Below are 27926 nucleotides of genomic sequence, written 5' to 3' on the forward strand. Positions count from 1 at the left end.
TAACCTCTCCTGAGTAAAGTGTTATTTTTATTATTATTATTTCATTTTTAGTGTTAGGAGGACAATATAATACTGTTTGGGTTACTTATGTGGGTGTACATATTTTATTTAGATTTTTTTGTGTGACCACCGTTACAAAAGACTGCATATCTATAAATAATTTTGCACAGAATATATTTTCAGATATTGCAGGAAGGGACAATGTGATGTTTAAAGTATAGCTTTGGAGATTTAGCTACCCTTTAATCTTCTCATATTTATGAAAAACATTTGAAGTTCTAATGCAGCTGTTTCCTTGAAAAAGACGTGATAGTGTCTTTAGAAACTGAATTGCAAATGACCTTATTTTAATATAGTCAGTCGTGAACAGAGGTGGGCCGGTCTAAGGCTTGAAACTCCAGGGCTGAAAAGAAATCCCACTCCTGCCCTGCTGTTACAGTAACGGGCTGAATATGCTGTCATAGCCTGGAAAGCCAATGTTATCTGGCCTTTGTTTCTTTCGTCCAGCGTTACTTTCGTCCCCGCTCTCCCCTACTATAAGGCACACATAATCATTTATCATGTACAGACATGAACAGTCATATAGGGGTTTCACTGTCACATTTCTGTCAAAAACAGTGAAAAGTTCAGGCTGATTTATACTTCTGCAACAAGTTATCACCGTGACCTATGGCCAGGGGCGGACTGGCCATCTGGCAATTCTGGCAAATGCCAGAAGGGCCGGATCATTTTTTAAATGTGGGCCGGTCAGGTTTTTTTTTAATTTTTTTTTTATGTATTGTTTTTACATGCTTTTACAAGCTTTTATCTCTTACAAGATGTGATATTATGATGATAATAATAATAATAATAATAATAATAATAATAATAATAAATGTTGAGCATTTGGTCCAAACGGCGACGACCGGCTGGTTTTGAGAGGGGCCGACCCAATCTGAGGTTACGCGGACGTAATGAAAATCTAGCAAGAATGTAAAACAAACAATAAGTGCCACACAAGCTAATTGTCAGAGATGGACCGTAAAAAGAAAAGGCAGGGCCGAAAAGCTCAGATAAAGAGCGCAAAAGGGCTCTAAAATCGAGAGGGTGCTCGCTGCAGAGCAATTTGAGCAGAGCTGAGCTCCAGCGAGGGGGAGCATGAGCTCTCGCTCTGCCTCCTGTAAGCTGTTTTAATGCGTACACCAACCCCACCCCTAACCCTACCCCCAGTGACATCACTCGTAGAAGAAGTGCAAAAAAGGTGGAGCTCAAGCTCAAGCTCCCCCTCACTGGAGCTCAGCTTGCCCAAATGGCTCTGCAGCGAGCACCACTTGGCTAAAATCAGACGCTGCCAAATGCATAAAGTTACTGAAATGTATACGAACATTCGGCTGCTGCGTCGGAGGACAGCAGCGCAGTAGAGGAGGTAAGAAAACAGAAAATGTACTTCTAATTCATTATACTAAAACATACCAAGTAAATGTCTCGCCATTCACGCTACTTCTGACAGTTTGTGACAGTGCATTAAACACAGTGACTAACGTTACATTGTGTTTAACAGTTGTCAGCTTAGCGTAGAACTCCTGCACATTTTAATGTCATTATCAGCAATTAATGTGATTTCTGTTATACAGACTGCTGTATGCTACTAGGAATATATTCTAACATTCAAAAGAACTTAAAGCTATAGCCACAGTACTGTATGCATTTGTTGTGAACTCTGAACACATAGCTAGTCTTTAAACTATTACATTAAATACATGCATAGGTTACAGTACATAATCATCTCATTGTCAGGGAAATGAGATTCAATCTATCCAGAATTATTTTGACTCTTTATTCTTTCCACAACGTTTCCAACAAGTACTGAGTATGCAAGTGCTATCAATCACTTTGGGTATCCTTGTGGGTTGGTGTGGTCTACAACAAATTAAAATAAACAAATTAAGGAATCAGAAAAAACTTATACAAATAAAGATACTAAAACTCTTCCATGTACAATCAACAAGGGGTATGAGATTACTGATTGCCAGAAACACTTCAAATTTAAAAATAAATTAACCCTTATGATAGGAGCCTGTGAATGTGTATCACACACACACACCTTTACACACAAATGCTGCAGCACTAGCAACACTTCAGCATAATTTCACAAATAACTATATATCATGAAGGATTAAAAATGTGCAAATCCGCTGGTACACACAAATATTGCTGCTTTTTTCATTTTTGCTTTATATTCTATTCATTTCGGTGCAACTGTTATTACTTAATTGTATTAATTTGTATACTGGGTTTCTGCAGTGTCTTAAAAAGTCTTAAAATGTCTTAAATTAAAAAAAAATATATATATATTAGGCCTTAAATAGTCTTAAGTTCACTGAAATATTGTGTTGTAGGTCTTAAATCATTTTAAACAGTTCTTAATTTCCCTTTATCCAAGTAAAGCTACCCAATCTGGCCAAATCAGTTTTTTTTATTGCAAAGAGATTCAGTTTAAAACAGCTGTTACATTATTTTCAGCAAATTCTCCAAATTAAATTCCCTAATCATGGAAGGAAAAATAAAGCAACTAATCCCTTTACATTATCTTCAGTTAATACAAAAACTATTTACTAAAGTTACCAGACCATTAGAAAAAATCCTTTGTGTTTAGCCCTGCATAAGTCTAAAATTTTATTCATAATGGTCTTAAAAGGGTCTTGAAATGTTTTAAATTTGATTTGAAGAAACCTGCAGAAACCCTGTTATTCAAATGTTCAGAGCAGTCAGTAAGAAAACATTTTGCTGCAATCTTTACATCCTATACTGTGTTAATTAACTAGGGTATTGCCAATACCAGTGCTGTGAGAAAGGATGCTACGGTAGGCCTAGCAGAGACAGAAAGGAGTGTGGTAGAGGTAGAAAAAAACAAATAAACGTTACACACTGTACTTTGGGTTTGTAGTTAACTCTACAGTAGAGGTGAACTCATTACAAAAAAATGTAGTTAAGTCTACATAGTTACATTTGAGCTTAACTGTAGAATAGGCCATAATTGTTAATATTTATTCTTTAGGTCACCTATAATTGTTTCATAAGCACATATTTATTCAAAACTAGAATGAGTCAAGCCTAGCATAAGCAGTGATTCAAATAATGATGACACAGTGACTGCAGAGACCAGCAAGAAGCATGGACACAGTAAGAGTCAGGCAAGAGTGAGGAACAACTATAATCTCAGACAGCCATACAGACATATTAAAATTGCAGAGTTACAGAGGTAAAATGGATGAGAAGATGTAGAATCAGACAATGTGTTTACTGTCAACATAGTCTATAGACCAGGGGTGGCGAACCTGTTTGGCATGATGAGCCAAAAAAAAAACTTTATCACTGCAAAGAGCCACACAACAGATGCGCAAACAACAGTATATCTGTCACAATAACTTATACACCTAATTATATAACGCAATAGTTTTCATGGATTTAAATTAGCCTACCTCATTTTACTTGACTCAGTGGGACACCTGACATTCCTTGGTTTCCACAATCTTTTTCAGGTCTGGCTCGTATTCAGTTGTGGCTACTCGTAGTAACTCTTTCACATGTGTGTCAGTAAGAACAGAGAGATGCTTTGATTTCACTAGTTTCAGTGTCCAAAAAAAGTGATTCACAGACATAAGTTGACCCAAACATTGACAACAGTTTGAGTGCAGCCTGTTTGACATTGGGATATCTCTCAACGGGCACAATCTTCCAAAACTCCACGGTTCCTTCCCTCAGGACACTTTTAAGTCTGTCATCCTCAGAAAGTTCAATCATTTCAAGCTGAGATGCTGCTTCATCTTCCACTAAAGGGGCTTTTAAACAGCCTGATTCAGCAGTGAATGGGTTGATCAAAAATGTTATCTGTTGTCTTTTTTGTCGTAGGTTGGAGAATCTTTCCTCAAAACTTTGCTCAAGATTTTCAAGCAGCGTAGCATACCGTGCAGTACTCCCTTTTACAACCTCTGCTTTTTGTCCACTTGCCTTCAACAAGGTTGGAAAATGTGTGTAGTCTCTCTTTTGTAGATGTGTCTTGAACAGCTTGAGTTTGTTGACAAATGCAAAAACACTTTGCACCAGGTCAGGCAGCATCTTTAACTTCCCTTGCAGATCCACATTCAGTCCATTCAGATAATGCAGCACGTCAACCAAAAAAGCCAAATCTGAAATCCACTGGGGATCATGTAGCTCAGGATATTCCTTATGTTTCTCTGCGAGGAACAGCTTCACTGGATTCAAAAGCTCAAAGAAACGAGAAAGCACATGTCCTCTTGAAAGCCATCGCACGGCACAGTGAAAAAGCAGATCAGATGGAAGGTCTTCATCAAGTTCATCAATGAGATTTTTGAACTGTCTGTGATTGAGAGCATGTGTGCGTACAAAATTGACAATTTCCAGCACAGGTTTCATAATGTGGTCTAAGTTTAGCTTTTTAGACACCAAGTGCTCTTGATGGATAATACAGTGGAAAGTCCAAAATGCTGGAAAACGGTCGTCAGCTTTACACAGCCCTACAAGACCTCTCTCAGATCCCAGCATGGCTGGAGCTCCGTCCGTGACTATGGCTGTTAGTTTTGATAACTGCAGATTTGCTTTCTCAACAACAGTCATCAGTGTCTCTTTCAGATCGATGCCACGAGTTCTGTCTTTCAGCGGCACTATGTCAAGCAGCTCTTCCCTAATTGTGCAGTCTTCTGACACAAACCGTACAAATATTGCCAATTGTGGCTTGTCTTGAACATCGCATGACTCATCCAACGCAATGCTAAAATACTGGCACTTCTGAAGATCTGACAGTAAATGTGTTTCTACTGAATTGTCAATGTCCGATATTCTCTGTTCAACAGTGTGTCGTGACAGTTGAAGGTCCTTTACTGAACGTTTCAAATTTTCATTTTCGGGACAAAGAATAGCAACAGCATCACTGAGGCACTTTTTAACAAATTCTCCTTCAAGGTATGGCTTTTTTGCACGAGCAATGTTCCATGCTAGCTGATATGATGCTAATGTGACCGTCTCTGAATGCTTACTAAATTTTCGGAAAAGCTGAGTTTGCTTTTCTGCCTGACCTTTCAGTGTCTTTACCTTGTGCTTGCGAAGTTCACTGCCTTTGGGAAATTCCCGGGCTACGGCAGAATGGAGAGAGGTGAAATGGCGCTCGAGATTTGAAGCCTTAAAATGTGACAACGAAGTCTGGCATATCAAGCAGAATGGCTTTCCATTTCTTTCAACAAAAAAATATAAATCCTCCCATTCAGATAAAAATGTTCTGCGCTCATCTTCGTATTTACGCTTAGCTGTACGCTTTCCTGACTCTGCCATGACGATTGATATTAACGAACTGCACGTCACTCGTGTTGCGCCCCAATCAAACGGGGCTTCAGTGTCAACCCTTGACTGAAGGCGTGTCTGAATGGAAGCGGCAGAAAATAAAATTCAGTCAGCAATAGGCCACTTTCTAGCAGGTGTATTTGCATACAGCGATCTGATTGGCTAACGCGTCCGTAAGCGCTTGAAAAGTTGAGCTACTCCCAGCTTCTGCAGCGAGCAACGTGAAGCCCCGTGTGAATGGGGCATTAGTCAATTGGTTATTATATGTTAAATTGCGCAAGAGGTTGAGCCGCACAAAAGCAGAAAGAGACGCAGAAGCACCGTGTGAATGGGGCGTTAGTCAATTGGTTAATGTATGTTAAATCGCGCGAGAGGTTGAGCCGCACAAGAGCAGTAAAAGAGCCGCAAGCGGCTCGCGAGCCGCGGGTTCGCCACCCCTGCTATAGACCGTGCCAATAAAGAACAACACTTCAGGGAATGACAAGTATTGTTTATGAACAAAAGTATGCTGAATGTAGTGCTGCATGTCCATTTGTTTGTAAAGGTGTGTGTGTGTGTGTGTGTGTGTGTGTGTGTGTGTGTGTGTGTGTGTGTGTGCGTGTGTGTGTGTGTGTGTGTGTGTGTGTGTGTATGTGTGTTTGTGTGTGTGTGTGTGTGTGTGTGTGTGTGTGTATGTGTGTGTGTGTTTGATACACATTCACAGGTTACTTCTATAATAAATAGCAGACAAATGGTATAAACAGGTAGCACACAGACTCTACGAGATTCACATATTATTTTAATTTAGTTTTACTGTATGAATTTGTTATAAACAGGTTGTTTTTGTTCTAGTCACATACATTAAATGTTTAAATATCTATTAGATATATATGGTTCTGCTTATATTATTTCACCATCTGTACACCAATATAAGTAGGAAATGTGCGTGTCCGTCTGTGGGGCTGTGTCGGTGTGGTAATGTGGGCTGGTGTGGCTACAGTGCCAGGGCCGAATTTTTGTCCCAGTCCGCCCCTGACTGGGAGGCTGAGGCTGCGGATCGCTTGAGCTCAGGGCTTCTGGACTGCAGTGGACTATGTCGATCGGGTGCCCACACTAAGTTCGGTATCAATATGGTGCACCTGGGTGAGCTTGGGACCGCCAGGTCGTTAAAGGAGGAGTGAACCGGCCCAGGTCGGAAACGGAGCAGGTCAAAGCTCCCGTGCCGATCAGTAGTGGGATCGTGCCTGTGAATAGACACTGCAGTGCAGCCTGAGCGACACAGAGAGACGCAGACTTTTACACTAGTTTTTTTTTTTTTAACTTTGATTTGTCTTTCTAACTGTAAAACTGAAGAAATAAAGATTTAGAGATGTATGATGACTATGCATTATTAATAGTAAGTAATAATTAAAAGTTTACTAGCAGACTTCAGAAAGTTTATTTGTAAACAAAAATACAAAAATCATCTCAATTTCATGTCTATATTTTAAAAATATGCCTTAGACAGAAATATATTGAATTTAATTGAAAATATATCAAATTAAAAAATATATATAGAGAATAATTTTACTTTAAACATAAATGGCACATTATAATTTTTGGCCCCATCAGAAACAAAAGTAACACACGGGTAGGTCACAACCAGATTTACTGGCTTCATCATGTTTGTTTTAATTATATCTGACTATGACATTGTTAATTATTTTTTAATACCACCTGATATTGACGGTTAAAAAGCTTCCAGTACAAAATGGCATTTTTATTGATAAATTATATTATAGAGTATTATGCCAAATGCAGTTTTAATCTAGAAAGTTTTGTTTAATAAAATAGAGGAGGGGGATATATTTAAGAAATTAATAACACTTCAAAATAGTAAAGCAACAGGGTTAGATAATATTCCAGTGCAGTTCCCTCAAAGACTCCCTAAATGCTTCACTCCGATGGTTACACATATTATCAATTTTTCTATTTGTCAAGGTAAAGTTGAAAAAAGCAAGAGTTATTCCTCTTTTTAATAAAGGTAGTAGGTTTGAGGTTAATAATTCTAGGCTGGTATCAATTTTGAGTGCTTTGTCAAAAGGGAGGGAAAAAGTTATTTATTAGCACATTGAAAAATATTGTTTAAAATGTGACGTATTGTAGAGTTTCAATCGGGTTTTAGGAAAATCATTCCACTGATTCAACAGTTTCTTTTAATTAACAAATTATATAAAGAGCGATATGGATAAAGGAAGTTAAGTGGGATGGTTTTCTTAGACCTGCAAAAATTTTTCAATACAGTCAATCACAGGATATTGATTTTAAAAGTAAAGGCAATGGGTTTTGGTGTTTTGGCCTGTAAATGCATGAAGTCTTACCTTGAAAACAGATGTCAAATAGTAGATTTAAATGGTGTGTTTTCAGATTATTCGACCGTTTCTTATGGGGTTTCACAAGGCAGTGTTTTAGGTCCTTTGCTTTTTTAATATACATCAATGATTTGAAAATGGCCCGTTCAAAAAAGCTTTTGTTAAATGCGGATGATGCAGCAATAATTGTGTCTCATGAGAGGAAGGAATTTATTGAAAATGAAATAAGTGAACAAACTGAGGAAGTCTCTTAATGGTTTAACCTTAATAAATTGTCCTTACACTTGTGTAAACCAGAATTTATTTTATTTGGTTCAGCTGCGAAACTGAGAAAAAGTGTCAGATCAGAGGTAAAAGTAGAGCATCAAATTAATGAACACAAACATGAAGGGAAATATTTAGGTTCCATTTCAGACAGTAATTTGACAGGTGAGAAGATGGCTGTTATAGTCCAATCAAAAGTTCTAAAATTAAGTTTTTAGCAAGACAGACAGAGCTCTTAGATACCCAAACTTTACAAATATTGGCTAGTGCATTAGTGCAGTCATACTTTGACTATGCTGCAGTCTTTTGGTACAGCAGTAGTTCCACAAAAATGAAAAATAAATTGCAGACGGCCCAAAATAAGTTGCAGAATTGTTATCAAAGTACTTCTACTGACACATTTAAATAATGAATATTATAGTCAAATTAATTTATTAAAAGTTGGAAAAAGGGTCACTTTTCTGAAATTGGTGATGGTGTTTAAGATTTTAAAGAAAATGGTCCCAAAATATTTACTTATCAAGTTTTAGTTAGTGAGGTACACTGTCATTCTACAAGAGCGAGTAGCAGGGGTATTTGTCCTTGTAGAATTAATAGTGAAACAGGTAGAAAGTCTTTTCTGTGTACTGTTGCTTGGAATATACTGCCGAGGAGTTTTAAATTGATTCAATTTGAGAGTTTTATAGAGGAAATTAAAAAATGGCTGTTTTACGGTTGAAGTTGAGGATTTTTGTTGTGCTGAGTTTCTGAGCTGATGATGTTTGCACTTTATGATTTGCTCGTTCATTTTTTAAGAATATCGATGACCACGAAGGAAATCAGCCTGTGGCTTTATTGTGTATTTTATCCTCGACAGTTTTTAAGATATGAATGTCAAACTGGACTTGTTTGTATATTTTTGTTAAAATTGTTAAATAAAATCAATCAATTTATTCATTCATTTTCCTTTAGCTTAGTCCCTTTATTAATCTGGGGTCGCCACAGCGGAATGAACTGCCAACTTATCCAGCATATTTTTTACACAGCGGATACCCTTCCAGCTGCAACCCAGTACTGGGAAATATCCATACACCCTCATTCACACACACAAACACACACACACACACACACACTATGGCTAATTTAGTTTATTCATTCACCTACAGCATAGCACATGGGTTTGGAGCACCCAGAGGAAACCCACATGAACACGGAGAGAACAAGCAAACTCCACACAGAAATGCCATCTGACCCAGTCGGGACTCCCACCAGCAGCCTTCCTACAGCGAGGCCATGTGTGTATATATATATATATAAAGATACATTATTTTTTCCCTTAATAGCTACATTTTAAAGAAATCTATTTGCTTAAGTCAGCTGAACAGTAAACAACAACAGCAATAGAAACCACCAAAGGACACCATATGAACACAGCCAAAATGACTTATTAGAGCATGCACATCTTTGTCATTCCAATGGATTTTTAAAAATATGTACATGCCGCCTTTTCTTCCATGTTTCTTGAACTTTTCCCCTTTATGAGAAAAACTATTGAATACTATAAAATCTGTTCAGCGTTTTATTTTTTTCTGATTAACATTTAAAAGACTTTAACTAAAAGTTTTAGATTGTGAGCAGGACAGCACACTGGTTCTCCCGCAGCATGTTTGTTCATCATTTCTATCTTAATGTGTTGATCATTTTCTGTTGTGTTTCTGTATTGTGTGAAGGTCAACCAGTCCACAGTTTATGCTGCTATAATCTTTATTAAGTTTTATTCATAAACTATGTACAATATATACACTGTGCTCACGTCGGCTCCAGGTCTCTTGAGTAAAGGTCTCTCAGTGACGTGGTCTCTTCTGGTCTCCGTGCGTCTCTGGTGGAGATGGGGAGCGGGAACGTTTCCCTCTGGCATCCTGGACTGAAGATGCTGCACCAGCTGAGGAAGAGGAGGGCAGCGGCTTGGTCTGGCAGAAGGAAGGCCTCTTTTTCTTCTCAGCAGCATAGGCCTCACTGAACAGATCGAGCGCAAACACACACAAGCAGACATAATGTGAGATTTTCACAAACAATAGAACATGCTGCAATGCCAAGTACAGTTTACTCACGCGTCTATGATGGGAATGACGTATTTGCCGCTGCCGTCCATCATGACTCCCTTTCGGTTTGGGTCGTCCACCTCCAACAGGAAGCTGCGGGGAATCCCTGTGCTCCTCCGGATGCGCTTATGCGAAGCAGAGCTGCTGCCCTGTGAATTCATGAGTGACAGTCAAACGACAGAGCAAACAATCTGACTGATGGAGACAAGAGCTCAAGTTCACAGCAACCATAAGCTTAGAAAACCCAGTTACCCCTTTAGAGGGGCAGTGCCTAATGTGGTGTCCTGGGATCCCACAGTGAAAGCAGACATAGTTGGGTGGAAGAAGCCCAAGCAGTGTCATGGCCTCACTGATGAACATCAGAACCATGAGAATCAGCTCTAACATTTCTCACAAACCAAACCTGTCAGTGTCTGAACGCTCACCTGCTGGAGTAGTAGCACAGACTGGACTGGTACATCACCGCTTTTAGCTTGTCCTCCTCTGATGCCTTTGCCTCAGCCAGATTCTCAGTCTGTTTCACAGGCATTTGCACATTAGAATTTTATTTTACTGGTCTGCCTAAGAAGCTGTGTGTGTGCGTGTGTGTGTGTGTGTGTGTGTGTGTGTGTGTGTGTGTGTGTGTGTGCGTTTGTGTGTTTTACTTTGTGTATTTATATTCTGCACTACATGTCATTATGACGCCTCAAATGCAAACACTGCAGTTCAATACAGAGCAGCACAGTGGGGTGAATTAATCAGTTGTTCAATACCTTCAACAGCTGCTCCAGTGAGAGGAGTGAAGAATCACCAGTTTGAGAAGATTTAGCTGATGGTCCAGCTTGATGGCTGCAAAACAAAGGAGCTTGTGTGACTAAAACACCACAGACAGACTCAAACTCTTGATATAACATCTATCAGAGGATGATTGCGCTCATTTCACATGACTTACCCAACAAATCTTCTGTTGGAGGACTTCAGTCCAGCAGCAGGGACCCGTCTGATGATGACCGACATGTTTTTGGGGATGAGAGCATCATCATCTGTGTATTCTGACAGCAAAATAAAGTTTATATATTAATAATCATTTACCATAGTATACTTTGAGTGCCATTAGCATTTTAAAACACTCAAAACATCACTATATGTCACCATCAGAGTCATGATAACACATGTCAGCTTCTACAAGTCTGTCTGATAACACATCTAATGTTAGTGTAGTATAGTTTAAGTGGCTTTTCCTCATCTCACCTTCATCAGTTTGGGCTTTGCTGATCTTCAGCTGGCAGAACTTCAGCCTCTCGCGCCTCATGATCTGTCGCTTCAGCTCTCCCGCAGTGATGTTGAGGCCCTCAAACTGGAGCGAGTCGTAGGTGAGTCGACTCTGAAACCTGTAATGAACACAAGACATACTGAATACAAACCACAGTGTGATAACAAGGGTCAAACCTGAATGATGGGAGAAGCAGACGATCAATCGATGTATCCAACAATCAATAATCTGGGAATCAGTAGCCAAGAAGGACGCCGAGATCAGATGCCAATGAGCGAAGTTCAAAACAACACAAATAGAACCGTTGCCATGGATGTTGACGATCACGTGACAAGGCGCTAAAAACTTCCGCGTTATTTTCTCATTAATAATAGTGAAATCATTACTATGATAATAATAAAATAAACAGCAGAACAGTTGGCCATCTCTGAATAATACACAGTGGCGTTTCCTTACACGAATGATTCAGGACTCTGTATAGAGTCGGGCGAGTCACTGAATCAGTGATTCGTGGCTGAATGAATCACTTAAAGCTTCACTCGATTAAAGAGGTCTCTTGCTGCCACCTATTGGCGATTTGTTTTTCCGTTTTAAAGTAATTTAACACTTTTTAAAAACACCTTTAAATGTATTTTCTACAAATGTTCATCTCTGTATGTTAAAATGATTTAAAACTCTCTAAGCTCATCATTTATTTGTTTGCCCTTGATCTTCATTATGTGTTACAGTTTTTTTTCCAATTGTTTTGCCACAAATTTCAGAACCCTGATGTCAATTAAAAAAAACTCTAGACACAAAATCCTAAACAGTCACTACTTTTAACACTCTCCAGTGTTCTGCATACAGCATTCATTCCCTTAAAGAAGTCTTGCATTTGCAGGATCATTGGTTCACATAATCCTTTTATAATACAAATACTACAGGAACACTACTTTAGATCACCAGCAGCACACAAGATGCACATCGCTTCAATAAACAATCATTAACAATCATTAAATATTGTTGTTTAAAATATATGATACAGAATTCATTATGGTCTATAAGTGTAAAGGGAAACAGTGCAGACAGTGGATATACTGAACTAGTTTTATTCATTCCATCATAATGTAGGTTTACTGTATTTTTTTTCTCACTTCACGTCCCCATATAGAAAGCTGATAAATGGCATGATATATGGTCCCATCTGCAAATTACATTATTATAAAATGTCATAATAGTCAATAATTTGTCAAAATAGTGAAAAAAATCATTGTTTATATTTTTTTCAACCATATCATTTATATATATTTGTAGGGGTAAAATATATAACATAATGGATCATATATATACGTAACATATATCTACATATTTGTAATTCTAATATTTTAACAAATGGCAATATTTTGACATGTATAACATATTTTATATATGTAAAATTCATATGAACTATTATGTCACATATGTAATTTGCATATATTTCTATATATCAGATTTCTATTTTGGGATTTTGTGTTACCATCAGTCTGGTCTTGTGGATTTGGTCACGGGTTCTCCTCTACATTTCAGTGGTGTTTTCATTACTCAGAAATCTTGGAAAGAACCTTCTGTCAATGTAAATCCAGGCCTGACATTGGTCTGCTGTGACTGGGCTTTCTTACAGTAATGTCAAATATATAAACATTGTCTGTAAAAGTGGTACACAGAACAAAGAAACCATAAATATGGACTAAGGATGAATAAAGACATCTATAGATACAGTTTTTCTAGTTTGCTTTGACCTGGTTAAAGAAACTAGGTTCTTCTTCATTTTCATTATCACTATCCCAGCAGAGCAGAGGACCGGTCTTGCAAATGTGTAAACCCTTTCTCATTGGGTTGACACATTTTCCCCACCATTTTTCCAAAAAGTTAACACAGATGTCATTCAAGCAGTCCAAACTCCATTGTTTTAGTTTTGGTAACCAATCAGAATCCATCTATTCCTAACTATTAAAAACTACCAACATCAGTATGAAATCACTGAAGCACCGGTTTGACACTCCTTCACACAAATTTTCAATTAGCCATCAGTCTGCAAACCTTATAAAAACGATGGAAGGTCTGTGTAGTTCTGTGCCAGCATTGATGGAGGAGGTCAATATGGCTATGTCCTATACTCCCAATAGATTTGACTGTATATTAGTTTAGATGTGTTTTCTCTAATATTTACAGTATTTTATTACGTTTGTCTGTTTTTTTTATATACAGTATTTCAGTTTTCAGCCACAGTTTGAAAAATGTCATGAATTCAATATGAATTCAATCAAAGCACATCTTATTCTTGATCCAATTCTTTGCAAAAAGGCGAATTTGACAGCCCAAATAGAGACAACAAATGCCATTGGCTATAAGCTACAATGGCAAGCAATGGTGGTGCATTTTGAGTTTTGTATTTTGTTGTGCATTGTGTAATGATTAATTGAAAGAGCTCATATACTTGTTTGCAAGTTGTGTTGTTTGAAGGTAAAACTAGCTTTTGTTGCATATGTGAAATGTTTTGACACGATGTGTGCCTTTTGCAAGCATAATGTGTCATTTTGACCATGAGTACTGCTGTTTAGGGCTGTGTGTTAACTGTTTTGAAAAGGTGGAGTTTCAGTTGACAACTGCATCCAAGCAATCGAGAAAAACTGTAATGTAGTTCAGTTGGGTCATCTTCTGTGGTAACTGATGTCATTTGATCTATCCTGATTATTTCATCATCTAAACATGTAATATTGTACATCAGTTTCCCCACATCAACAATAATGCAGCAGTTATTCATCATTTGGAGTGCTTGTATCAGTTGATAATAACATCATGTGAAGTAAATGAATACATGGTTATTTCAAATGTAATGTTTGAGTTGCATTTTGAAATGGGATCAATTTGAAGTTTAATTGTGTTATATTGAAAAGGTGATCTGAGTTCAATGAATAAAGTATGTTTGACTTGTGTGTGTTGTATCCAAGCATTTGAAAAAAGAGTTAAAAGTTTTGCAAAAATGTACAATTTTGGCAAAGGTTGTGAATTTTGTGTCTAGACTTTTGAAAATTGACACCAAAGTTCTGAAATTTGTGGCAAAACAATTGTAAAAACCTGTAATAAAAAAAGAGAAAGGATAAATCTCATAGATGATGAGCACAAATCTGAAAGCATCTGTGGATCTGTCACAATCCACTCGTTTATTATCATTACTGTGGGTTTCTTCATCACAAAAATAAGCCCATGTAAGAATTGAAATATTACAAATATTTTTGATGTCTTTGACAATTCAAAACATGAGCTGAAAACAGAGACTGTTGACCACAACCCAGCAGGTGGGAATGCGGGAAAAACCAATTCCTGCTGCATTTGCATCTGAGTCTGCTGAAACTCGGCTTCAACCACCCCAACTCACACATATGGTCATTTCAATGTTTGAATGTTCCAGATTAACCTAAGTGACTTTATCTATCATGTTTGATATCATTTGAAATGTCTCAGTGCGATTGGTACAATGGTCTCATTCTCTCAGAAATAGACATAATCAAAACAATAAATATATAACTTCAGGCATCTTTTGAACCACTGTGAAGGGTGTGACTTTTCCACAGGCAGCACTAAATGCAAATGTCTTTTGTTATGCACACACCCCTGTCCTTGAGGGAATTCTTGGATTACTTAAGGTAAGGTTTGAGAAAGGCTCAGCGCGATTCTGCTTACCCCGATCAGCCCGTAACATGGAGCTTATGCTCCATGTTATGTATATTTTAAAGTCAGGAATGCATCTTTTAATCTTGGATTTATCTTTGGTAACTTGATGTATTTATTGATCTTTTATGAATTGACTGATTGAATTGGCATAATACACATTTACCTGACTAATAAATTGTTATGTTTTGAATTATTCAAACAGTCCTCGTGTTATTATCACTGATAAATGTTGTTGTCCATAGCACTACAAGCCACTGTACAGGTTAGTAACGGACTAAAACATGTTAGACGGAGCAGTGTGGCACGCTATACAATGTTGCTAGAGATCCGACTAACATATTGGCATTAATTCAAGTATTTAGACTGTAAAAGGCCAACTATGAGTTTTCTATTTAGAACAACAAAATATTGTTGAAACTAATCTAAATGTGGGTATTTAGGCCTTCATCTACAAACCTATAATCCTGTGCGATTATTATTAAAATACTTTGTCTTCATTAAGTAGATAACAGATCTATGGGGACCACATAAAAATCTCCTAAATTGAGTAAGTATAGGGTTCTGCCACTTTAGGAGAGTGGTTAATCGCCTCTGTTTAATGACCAAGACTGACAAGCTTGTATTAAGAGATTATATACCCGGCCGGTGCAAGACTCGAGATGCTATAGGAATCTGAGTAAATGAGAATAAGGTATAATAACAAATCAAAAGAATATTCAATCATAATCTAAAATATTGTGAAAGGAAACAAAATAATCTTATCAATGTTTTATAATTGGAGTCAGATAAAACGAGGATAAATATATTAATATTCTAAACCACCTCATACTAAAATTGGAGTCAGATATGAGTTAAGTTTAATATAAATCAATATTGTGCACTGGAAAGACTGAACATGCAGTGAACCTTCATCCACCATTGGATACCGTCATTGGACCAACTGGGTGGACCCTACACCCATATACAAATAAATAAAACACCACAAGCAGATTTAAAACGTCAGAATCTGCAGAACAAGGATCAGCACTGACCTTTCCAAGAAGAAGAGCGACTGCAGCAGGCTTGAACTGAAAGGCTGATTCATATTATTGAGAGTTTCTAATTCAAAAACTCTTTTGTTTAGGGTTAGTGATTCAGATCTCATTTAATGTTTACAGAATAATGAAAAATGATTTACAGACCTAATTTGCATCAATGAATTAAAACAAAACAAGAAGACTGCAATGAATAATCCCTGATATAAGGATCATTTCTAATCATTTATCAGATTTACCATTGTTTTAATTATTACGAAAAATCAGTGAAGATGCAAATTTTACTCATGCAAAAAAAAATATTACAGACAATGGATTATCAAGTTATGAATTCCAATAGTGAAGGTGGCGAGGCAGTGGCGCAGTTTCTGTGTGGAGTTTGCATTTTCCCCCTGCCTTCACGTGGGTTTCCTCTGGGTGCTCCGGTTTCCCCCACAGTCCAAAGACATGCGGTACAGGTGAATTGGGTAGACTAAATTGTCCGTAGTGTATGAGTGTGTGTGTGTGTGGATGTTTCCCAAAGATGTGTTGCGGCTGGAAGGGCATCCGCTGCGTAAAAACTTGCTGGATAATAGTGAACTATAATGCTATTGTAAGTGAATGATTAGCACAGGTTATTAAAGCATTAGTTCACTTCTATAAAAGTGAGTTTTCCTCCACTAGAGGTCGCTGTGATGATCAGATTCTCCACAGCTCTGATTCTCTCAGCTCTCGCCGGGTTCAGTGGTGCGCGCCTGTAATCCAAGCTACTGGGAGGCTGAGGCTGCGGATCGCTTGAGCTCAGGGCTTCTGGACTGCAGTGGACTATGTCGATCGGGTGTCTGCACTAAGTTCGGTATCGATATGGTGCTCCTGGGTGAGCTCGGGACCGCCAGGTCGTTTAAGGAGGAGTGAACCGGCCCAGGTCGGAAACGGAGCAGGTCAAAGCTCCCGTGCCGATCAGTAGTGGGATCGTGCCTGTGAATAGACACTTCAGTTCAGCCTGAGCGACACAGAGAGACGCAGACTTTTACATAAATTTTTTTTTTAAACTTTGATTTGTCTTTCTAACTGTAAAACTGAAGAAATAAAGATTTAGAGATGTATGATGACTATGCATTATTAATAGTAAGTAATAATTAAAAGTTTACTAGCAGACTTCAAAAAAATTATTTGTAAACAAAAATACAAAAATCATCTCAATTTCATGTCTATATTTTAAAAATATGCCTTAGACAGAAATATATTGAATTTAATTGAAAATATATCAAATTAAAAAATATATATAGAGAATAATTTTACTTTAAACATAAATGGCACATTATAATTTTTGACCCCATCAGAAACAAAAGTAACACACGGGTAGGTCACAACCAGATTTACTGGCTTCATCATGTTTGTTTTAATTATATCTGACTATGACATTGTTAATTATTTTTTTAATACCACCTGATATTGACTGTTAAAAAGCTTCCAGTACAAAATGGCATTTTTATTGATAAATTATATTATAGAGTATTATGCCAAATGCAGTTTTAATCTAGAAAGTTTTGTTTAATAAAATAGAGGAGGGGGATATATTTAAGAAATTAATAACACTTAAAAATAGTAAAGCAACAGGGTTAGATAATATTCCAGTGCAGTTCCCTCAAAGACTCCCTAAATGCGTCACTCCGATGGTTACACATATTATCAATTTTTCTATTTGTCAAGGTAAAGTTGAAAAAAGCAAGAGTTATTCCTCTTTTTAAGAAAGGTAGTAGGTTTGAGGTTAATAATTCTAGGCTGGTATCAATTTTGAGTGCTTTGTCAAAAGGGAGGGAAAAAGTTATTTATTAGCACATTGAAAAATATTGTTTAAAATGTGACGTATTGTAGAGTTTCAATCCGGTTTTAGAAAAATCATTCCACTGATTCAACAGTTTCTTTTATTTAACAAATTATATAAAGAGCGATATGGATAAAGGAAGTTAAGTGGGATGGTTTTCTTAGACCTGCAAAAAGCTTTCAATACAGTCGATCACAGGATATTGATTTTAAAAGTAAAGGCAATGGGTTTTGGTGTTTTGGCCTGTAAATGCATGAAGTCTTACCTTGAAAACAGATGTCAAATAGTAGATTTAAATGGTGTGTTTTTAGATTATTCGACCGTTTCTTATGGGGTTTCACAAGGCAGTGTTTTAGGTCCTTTGCTTTTTTAATATACATCAATGATTTGAAAATGGCCTGTTCAAAAAAGCTTTTGTTAAATGCGGATGATGCAGCAATAATTGTGTCTCATGAGAGGAAGGAATTTATTGAAAATGAAATAAACAAACTGAGGAAGTCTCTTAATGGTTTAACCTTAATAAATTGTCCTTACACTTGTGTAAACCAGAATTTATTTTATTTGGTTCAGCTGCGAAACTGAGAAAATGTGTCAGATCAGAGGTAAAAGTAGAGCATCAAATTAATGAACACAAACATGAAGGGAAATATTTAGGTTGCATTTCAGACAGTAATTTGACAGGTGAGAAGATGGCTGTTATAGTCCATTCAAAAGTTCTAAAATTAAGTTTTTAGCAAGACAGACAGAGCTCTTAGATTTACAAACTTTACAAATATTGGCTAGTGCATTAGTGCAGTCATACTTTGACTATGCTGCAGTCTTTTGGTACAGCAGTAGTTCCACAAAAATGAAAAATAAATTGCAGACGGCCCAAAATAAGTTGCAGAATTGTTATCAAAGTACTTCTACTGACACATTTAAATAATGAATATTATAGTCAAATTAATTTATTAAAAGTTGGAAAAAGGGTCACTTTTCTGAAATTGGTGATGGTGTTTAAGATTTTAAAGAAAATGTTCCCAAAATATTTACTTATCAAGTTTTAGTTAGTGAGGTACACTGTCATTCTACAAGAGCGAGTAGCAGGGGTATTTGTCCTTGTAGATTTAAGAGTGAAACAGGTAGAAAGTCTTTTCTGTGTACTGTTGCTTGGAATATACTGCCGAGGAGTTTTAAATTGATTCAATTTGAGAGTTTTATAGAGGAAATTAAAAAATGGCTGTTTTACGGTTGAAGTTGAGGATTTTTGTTGTGCTGAGTTTCTGAGCTGATGATGTTTGCACTTTATGATTTGCTCGTTCATTTTTTAAGAATATCGATGACCACGATGGAAATCAGCCTGTGGCTTTATTGTGTATTTTATCCTCGACAGTTTTTAAGATATGAATGTCAAACTGGACTTGTTTGTATATTTTTGTTAAAATTGTCAAATAAAATCAATCAATTTATTCATTCATTTTCCTTTAGCTTAGTCCCTTTATTAATCTGGGGTCGCCACAGCGGAATGAACTGCCAACTTATCCAGCATATGTTTTACACAGCGGATATCCTTCCAGCTGCAACCCAGTACTGGGAAATATCCATACACCCTCATTCACACACACACACACACACACACACACACACACACACACACACACACACACACACACACGCACACACAGACACACACACACACACACACACACTATGGCTAATTTAGTTTATTCATTCACCTACAGCATAGCACATGGGTTTGGAGCACCCAGAGGAAACCCACATGAACACGGAGAGAACAAGCAAACTCCACACAGAAATGCCATCTGACCCAGTCGGGACTCCCACCAGCAGCCTTCCTACAGTGAGGCCATGTGTGTATATATATATATATATATATATATATATATATATATATATATATATATATATATATATATATATATATATATATATATATATATATATATATAAATATACAGGGCTGATAGTGGAAAAAATTCCTGAGCCTGAACTTTTTTTCCTTGCCCCTGAGGTGAGTAGGGGTGGGGGTACTATGTATGCAACGCACTTTTAACACATAACTTGTGGGCCCCTGGGCCCTAATATATTAACAGCCTATGTGTAACCCTGATCATCATTATTGTCAAGTGGCTCTTTTTAGACACATGCCAGTAATGTCAGTGACACATGCCAGTGTCAGTGATCTTGTGACATGTGCCAGTAGGTGTCAGTATAAGCACGTTATAAGCACATTAATCTTATAAGTCTCCTTGCTTTAATATTTAAAAATCATTAGGCAAATGACACCTGTTATCTTACATGCATATATGTTATGAGTTTTCAACATGCATTTTATTATAACTTTTTAAAGGATATTATTTAAAATACCTTAAAATGAAAATAAGTTAAATAATAAAATAAATGAATGAATTAAAAACATAGAAAAGTCCATATTGTAGGGAACAAAGGAACTGCCAGGATGCAATAATATACAGTACAACAGATAAGTGTAACCCCTCCCATACATAAGCATGCCACAATAAATTTGACTGACATGTACTGTCAAATGACTATATTACGTACGGAAGTATGACTACGAATACATAAAATAAATGCTTTTAAATTAAAACATCGTGGAGTAGCTCAGCAAATAAACTAACTTGCGACGCGATAAATTAGGTTAAAAGTCGCGTAATGATTAAATATGGTTTTGCTCGTGTTAATTAATGTCATAAGCTTCGCCGGGTGTCGATGTCACTGCAGTGACATGCAGCGCGACACTCTGAGTGACACAGGTCACTACACATGCCACTAGCGAGTGACACATGACAGTGGAAAACCGGACGTGCCACCGGAAGTGTCACTACACTCAGTGGCATGTGCCAGTGTCATCTGTACGTCAGATGTCGTGTCACTCCATGTTAAAACTGCTACCGTGAATCCGCGTTCAAGCGCACACAATAAGCTAAAACTCGCCCCAAGCACCGGCAGAAACAAATAACAATGAATGTGTCGAGGAAAGAGTAAGGACATATCTTAATTATTTATTAATAAACTTATTCTGAGTCAGTGTCGCAAAGATCCTGACTGGCAATCTCCTCTTGGACTCGCCTTTAGAGTGAAATTCATCTTTACGGATTACATGAAGGAGTTTTTTTGTTTTCGATTTGTTTTATTTCGTTAAATAATAATTTAAAGCTTTCTATAAATATATTTATTATGTCTGTGAGGCATATACATTTTGCTTCATTTTGTTAAGCGCTCCTGTTCAAAAACCAGACGACAGAAAGCGCATAATTTTGGTTTTCTTTATTTTATAAAAACACTGTAACGTTTTTTGATGTATTACTCGTACTTTGTGAGCAAAAATGACGGATAACTTTAAATTGCTCCCACTGAAAAAATGCAAATGAATGCTCTGGCGCCCCTATGTCCTGCAAGCGTTTTATAAGCAAACTATGCACCTAATAGCACACATTCTTTAACGTTTAAGCTACCATTGTTTTATACTTGAACTGTTTTATATCTTTTATTTTAGGCAAGTCGTGATGATCTGAGAAGGCAAACTGATCAAACAGACAATGATGGTCTTCCGCTGGGCGCTGTTCGTTAAAAAAACAAACGTATTTTTAACGAATAAAAAAATGCTCCAAACGTTTTTCTAAATAAGCTGAATAAAAAAAGAAACTTAATATAAACACTTTGCCATTAGGCTACATACAAAACTGAACTATTTCATAGCTGAGACACTAAAGCCGCTTTTCCACTATCGTGCTGAATCGTTCTTTAAACAGAACTGTTCCATTCCGTGCCAAACCGGGCCAGACAGCACGGATACGGTTTCATTTTCCACTGTCGTGCTGCGACAAAGCTCTTTAAAACATTACACAAAACGCATCAGTAGTTGCCTTGGTAACGCAATGTAAACGGCTCCCTTTGTTCAATTAAAGTTAAATAAGAGCCGAAACTATTTATTTATTTATTTTTCATAAAAGCAAAAGCATGTGACTACACTGTTATGCCGCTCTATCAAATAGGGGTGCTAAATGTGCACCCTTATTTATTTATATGTTGCGCAGCTCTGGCTAAATTTTATTTGGAGGGAAAATTACCAAAATGTAACGTGATGATTAAAAATAATTGGAGGGGAAATAAATAATATTTAAAATCTCTGAACATAACAGAAAAAAACAATGATAAGACAACAATAATAGTGCATTTGCATTATAGTGGCAAAAATATCATTTTGGACAGGCCTTGTCAAAGGTGAGCGGGCACTTTCACTAATAAAACACAGCACATAAATTACATAATTACACTGCGTATTTATATCAAAAGTTGATAATGATATAAAATATACTACATTTTGATGGTAAAATGAAACCATTTAAGCGATGGCTGTTATTTGTTTTACTATTCAAACATTAAATAACGAATGCAGCAAGTGAAAAAAACGAATATGAAACAACACATATATTGCAGGATTTAAAGCATATAAAGCACTAAAATGCTGCTTTATTATCTTTTTATTTTGATCATTTTATTTTTATTTTTATAATTATTTTTGTGTTCATTATTAACTAACAAGCTGTAGGCGAAATATTGCTAGACGTTTTAGAAAATATTTGCGTAGCTATATTAAAGATCACCACAAAAAAAAAAACACAGAAACATGTTACATGCCTCATAAATGTCATATAACTTATGTATAACTGAATCATATAATTGCCTATAGCTGAAATGATGAAAATTGCTCATTTTGTTTTTATAAAACATTTGTCAAAACGTATTGATATTTTTTGAGTAAAAGCAATACTGACATTTAAGAATCCATATTTATTTAATTCATTCATTCTTTTGAATTGTTTATTAGTGCATATGCTATAATATAAATCATACAACAGTACCTTGGACAGTTACAGTGCCGCTCCGTAAAGCTTTCAGGCAATGTCTTTTGAACGGCCGACATTACAACACGAACACGCCGTCCTTCAGGTAGTCTCGCCGGTATTAACAAGCTGTCCTGGCTTTGAATTAAAAAGTGCAATTATTTCCTCGTTGTTAAAAGAGTCTGCAAGTTCGTGTTCCATGGATATAGTGATGTTGTTGGGGAATTTGGACATCGACGAGGCCAAGCGTGACTTTATTCGCTTTATTCGATGCGCAGCAGGGAAAAAAAGTCAGCAGCGCAAGTCGTTGGCATGTCTCTCCCGGATCAGAGCGAGTTTTGTGCTGTGAAATACAGCGCTGCGTGCAATAAACTCACATTCAGCAGGAGAAGTAGTTCTGTATTCAAGTCAATAAAATAATAACTTTAATGAATAAAATATCTTCGTTAGAATGTGATGAGTTATTCACTTCTCTGCCAGAGACTGCTCTATTGTTTTAAAACCCTTTTCAAACTGTATCGTTTAGACCTGGATCATTATTTTATATTAAATGCACTGTAGTTTATTGAGGATGTCTGATGACTTGCGCGCTTCTGCTGAGCCAGCTGTGGTAGCTTAGCAACCGAGTCGCGACGTCAACACACAGAATCTGTCAGCACAGTTCAGCACGGTTGTCTAACCGTGCCGAGAATTCCGTGCCGAGAACGGTTTGTAATCGTGCCGCGCCGTTCCAGGCTCAGTGGAGAAACAACCGTAACCGTACCGAAGTGTTCTTAGAACGGTTTGGCACGATAGTGGAAAAGCAGCTTAAGTTGTTTAAGGAGAAGGGGGAAATATATTTTTGTCCCATCTATTGCTTCACCGTTATTTCGAGAATAAACCCAGCGTAAATATGCAGATGTCATTCCCAAAACATATCAGCGTATATGTGCCGAAAACTAAAGTTTCATACAAATTCTGAATGGATTATAGCCTGGAAAGTGCAAAGCACGCTCCTCTTATTATCACTAAAAAGCGTCACTAATCTTAGTTCATAGAGATCTCACAAAGATCCGTTAATTTATAAAGCTCTCTAAATTACACAATTAATCTTTTATTTACATGGCGTCTACACTCAAAAGATGATTCACGAGCACACAAAATGGCACTTAATAAAAACCAATCCGGCGCTTTCAGCAGTGAGTGAATTCTGTGAATCTAGAGAAATGACAGATCAATATCCGTGAACCTGATTTTTTTTTTTTCCCGCAGCCACAGTACGCCGGAAATCCGGCGTGGTGCCGGAACGCCATCACCCCTGTATATTTATAAAGATACATTATTTTTTCCCTTAATAGCTACATTTTAAAGAAATCTATTTGCTTAAGTCAGCTGAACAGTAAACAACAACAGCAATAGAAACCACTAAAGGACACCATATGAACACAGCCAAAATGACTTATTAGAGCATGCACATCTTTGTCATTCCAATGGATTTTTAAAAATATGTACATGCCGCCTTTTCTTCCATGTTTCTTGAACTTTTCCCCTTTATGAGGAAAACTATTGAAAACTATAAAAGCTGTTCAGCGTTTTATTTTTTTCTGATTAACATTCAATAAACTTAAACTAAAAGTTTTAGATTGTGAGCAGGACAGCACACTGGTTCTCCCGCAGCATGTTTGTTCATCATTTCTATCTTAATGTGTTGATCATTTTCTTTTGTGTTTCTGTATTGTGTGAAGGTCAACCAGTCCACAGTTTATGCTGCTATAATCTTTATTCAGTTTTATTCATAAACTATGTACAATATATACACTGTGCTCACGTCGGCTCCAGGTCTCTTGGGTGAAGGTCTCTCAGTGAGGTGGTCTCTTCTGGTCTCCGTGCGTCTCTGGTGGAGATGGGGAACGGGAACGTTTCCCTCTGGCGTCCTGGACTGAAGATGCTGCACCAGCTGAGGAAGAGGAGGGCAGCGGCTTGGTCTGGCAGGAGAAGGATGACCTCTTTTTCTTCTCAGCAGCATAGGCCTCACTGAACAGATCGAGCGCAAACACACACAAGCAGACATAATGTGAGATTTTCACAAACACTAGAACATGCTGCAATGCCAAGTACAGTTTACTCACGCGTCTATGATGGGAATGACGTATTTGCCGCTGTCGTCCATCATGACTCCCTTTCGGTTTGGGTCGTCCACCTCCAACAGGAAGCTGCGGGGAATCCCTGTGCTCCTCCGGATGCGCTTATGCGGAGCAGAGCTGCTGCCCTGTGAATTCATGAGTGACAGTCAAACGACAGAGCAAACAATCTGACTGATGGAGACAAGAGCTCAAGTTCACAGCAACCATAAGCTTACAAAACCCAGTTACCCCTTTAGAGGGGCAGTGCCTAATGTGGTGTCCTGGGATCCCACAGTGAAAGCAGACATAGTTGGGTGGAAGAAGCCCAAGCAGTGTCATGGCCTCACTGATAAACATCAGAACCATGAGAATCAGCTCTAACATTTCTCACAAACCAAACCTGTCAGTGTCTGAACGCTCACCTGCTGGAGTAGTAGCACAGACTGGACTGGTACATCACCGCTTTTAGCTTGTCCTCCTCTGATGCCTTTGCCTCAGCCAAATTCTCAGTCTGTTTCACAGGCATTTGCACATTAGAATTTTATTTTACTGGTCTGTTTAAGAAGCTGTGTGTGTGTGTGTGGGGGGGGGGGGGTGTTTTACACTGAGTATTGATATTCTGCATTTCATGTCATTATGACTCCTCAAATGCAAACACTGCAGTTCAATACAGAGCAGCACAGTGGGGTGAATTAATCAGTTGTTCAATACCTTCAACAGCTGCTCCAGTGAGAGGAGTGAAGAATCACCTGTTTGAGAAGATTTAGCTGATGGTCCAGCTTGATGTCTGCAAAACAAAGGAGCTTGTGTGACTAAAACACCACAGACAGACTCAAACTCTTGATATAACATCTATCAGAGGATGATTGCGCTCATTTCACATGACTTACCCAACAAATCTTCTGTTGGAGGTCTTCAGTCCAGCCGCAGGGACCCGTCTGATGAGGACAGATGTGTTTTTGGGGATGAGAGCATCATCATCTGTGTATTCTGACAGCAAAATAAAGTTTGAATATAGTAATAATCATTTACCATGGTATACTTTGAGTGCCATTAGCATTTTAAAACACTCAAAACATCACTATATGTCACCATCAGAGTCATGATAATAAATCACAGCTTCTACAAGTCTGTCTGATAACACATCTAATGTTAGTGTAGTATAGTTTAAGTGGCTTTTCCTCATCTCACCTTTATCAGTTTGGGCGTTGCTGATCTTCAGCTGGCAGAACTTCAGCCTCTCACGCCTCATGATCTGCCGCTTCAGCTCTCCCACAGTGATGTTGAGGCCCTCAAACTGGAGCGAGTCGTAGGTGAGTCGACTCTGAAACCTGTAATGAACACAAGACATACTAAACACAAAACACAGTGTGATAACAAGGGTCAAACCTGAATGAAGGGAGCAGCAGGCGATCAATCGATGTATCCAACAATCAATAATATCAATAATCTGGGAATCAGTTGCCACGAAGGACGCCGAGATCAGATGCCAATGACAGAGCAAGTTCAAAACAACACAAAAAGAACCGTTGCCATGGATGCTGACGATCACGTGACGAGGCGCTAAAAAACTTCCGCGTTATTTTCTCATTAATAATAGTGAAATCATTACAATGATAATAATAAAATAAACAGCAGAACAGTTGGCCATCTCTGAATAATACACAGTGGCGTTTCCTTACACGAATGATTCAGGACTCTGTATAAAGTCGGGCGAGTCACTGAATCAGTAATTCGTGGCTGAATGAATCACTTAAAGCTTCACTCGATTAAAGCGGTCTCTTGCTGCCACCTATTGGCGACTTGTTTTTCCGTTTTAAAGTTGTTGTTGTTTTTTTTTTTTGATGGTGCAATAGTTTTTTTTATTTTTTATTATTAGATCTTATAAGAACATACAGAAAAAAGAACAAATGACCGAACAAAGAAACATCTTATTCATCTAGAAAGTCCAAATAGCAGCATTCACACAAAAAACAGATAAAAAAAACAAATAAATATATATTAAAAAAATAATAAAATTGAAATAAATAAAAAGCAAAATACAATGCACTATAATACAAAGGGGTTAATCATCAAAAAATGCCTTTAACAGACTACACAGTTTAAGGGCTTTTTTATGTCTCATCAGCTTTAAGGAATTGAAGAAGACCATTAAATCCTTGTGGAAACGCAGAAAAGTGGGGGGGTTATTAAAAAATCTGCATTTATGAATGAAATAGTTTGCCAAAGTCACAATATTGTTAACCAAAAATTCCAGCTCAGAATTCTGACAAAAAGATAAATATTTTACAGTTTTAAAATCAAAATCAGGTATTACATATTTTAATCTTAACCAAACAGTAATGTCATCCCATAACTTTTTTGAAAATTTGCATAAATAAAACAAATGTTCCAATGACTCTATGTCTGCTTCACAAAAGGTACAAACGTTACAATCCAAATTAAATCTGTGTCTGAGGAACTCATTACAAGGATAAATATCGTTAATAATTTTAAACTGAACTTCTTTTGCCTTTGGTAGAAGTGGAAAAGAGAGAAATCTTGTTCGAATTCGAACCACCTTGTCTTCTGGAAAATCTAAAACAAGGGGTCTTTTCTTAACTTTAGAAGGGAAAAGCTGTGTATTTACTAACCTTCTTAAGGTCTTATTATTACAGCTCTGCCCAGTAAAATTAATACCAGAAATAAATAAGGTTGCCCAATCTTGGTATCACAGAAGAATAACCCAATTCCCCTTTGATTAGCTGAACCAAACCACCAGGAATAGCTTTCAACAAAGACAAATACAATTTCTAAGTACAAATAATATGGTATTTTTCACAAAAATCATCATAATTAAGGAAATTTCCAACCCCATCCAAAATTTGTAAAATAGACCAAACACCTTTGTCCATCCACTCTTGAAAAAACACAGATTTCCTCTTAATAAGTATATACTTATTATTCCACAAAGAACAGCTATGTGGCGAAAAATTATGTTTGTATATTAACTTCCAATACAGTAATACCTGACTATGAAAAGATGACAATTTACACTTTAACTTTGATGGCTCAAAATCGCATCTTAAAAGAAAGTCTATGCCCCCAAAGAAATCAAAAAATTTAGAAGAAAACCTAAACCAGAAAGAATGTTTATGTCGAAGGAAGGTTTGAAGCCA

At 37.2% G+C, this 27926-nt stretch overlaps 2 protein-coding genes and 2 non-coding genes across 6 annotated transcripts; 2 read left to right on the top strand and 2 right to left on the bottom strand.

The window, feature by feature from the left end:
- Positions 1–6317: 6317 nt before the first annotated feature.
- On the top strand, positions 6318–6614 carry LOC147841705 (signal recognition particle RNA). The gene has a single exon (XR_015503185.1).
- A 2131-nt stretch (positions 6615–8745) lies between these two features.
- On the bottom strand, positions 8746–12515 carry LOC147841706 (E3 ubiquitin-protein ligase RBBP6-like). Of its 2 annotated transcripts, XM_087273437.1 has the most exons (7): positions 11243–12451; positions 10944–11043; positions 10765–10840; positions 10438–10526; positions 10265–10361; positions 10022–10161; positions 9660–9926 (listed from the first exon to the last, which is right to left on the bottom strand). In XM_087273437.1, the coding sequence occupies exons 1-7, from the start codon at positions 11400–11402 to the stop codon at positions 9755–9757; spliced, it is 834 nt and encodes a 277-aa protein (XP_087129563.1). In that variant the 5' UTR covers positions 11403–12451; the 3' UTR covers positions 9660–9754. The 2 variants fall into 2 exon arrangements, with proteins under 2 accessions (XP_087129564.1, XP_087129563.1); XM_087273438.1 differs by lacking the exon at positions 10265–10361 and having other exon boundaries at positions 8746–9926; positions 11243–12515.
- Positions 12516–16704: 4189 nt separating this feature from the next.
- LOC147841707 (signal recognition particle RNA) lies at positions 16705–17002 on the top strand. Its single transcript, XR_015503146.1, has one exon.
- A 7404-nt stretch (positions 17003–24406) lies between these two features.
- LOC147841708 (E3 ubiquitin-protein ligase RBBP6-like) lies at positions 24407–26265 on the bottom strand. 2 transcript variants are annotated; one of them, XM_087273419.1, is made up of 7 exons: positions 25960–26265; positions 25659–25758; positions 25480–25555; positions 25191–25279; positions 25018–25114; positions 24775–24914; positions 24407–24679 (listed from the first exon to the last, which is right to left on the bottom strand). In XM_087273419.1, exons 1-7 carry the CDS (start codon positions 26117–26119, stop codon positions 24505–24507), a joined length of 837 nt encoding a protein of 278 aa, XP_087129545.1. In that variant the 5' UTR covers positions 26120–26265; the 3' UTR covers positions 24407–24504. The 2 variants fall into 2 exon arrangements, with proteins under 2 accessions (XP_087129545.1, XP_087129546.1); XM_087273420.1 differs by lacking the exon at positions 25018–25114.
- Positions 26266–27926: the final 1661 nt, after the last annotated feature.

The sequence above is a fragment of the Danio rerio genome, chromosome 11 (genome assembly GCF_052040795.2).
Source record: "Danio rerio strain M-AB ecotype USA chromosome 11, GRCz13ab, whole genome shotgun sequence".
In the NCBI taxonomy this organism is placed as follows: Eukaryota; Metazoa; Chordata; class Actinopteri; order Cypriniformes; family Danionidae; genus Danio; species Danio rerio.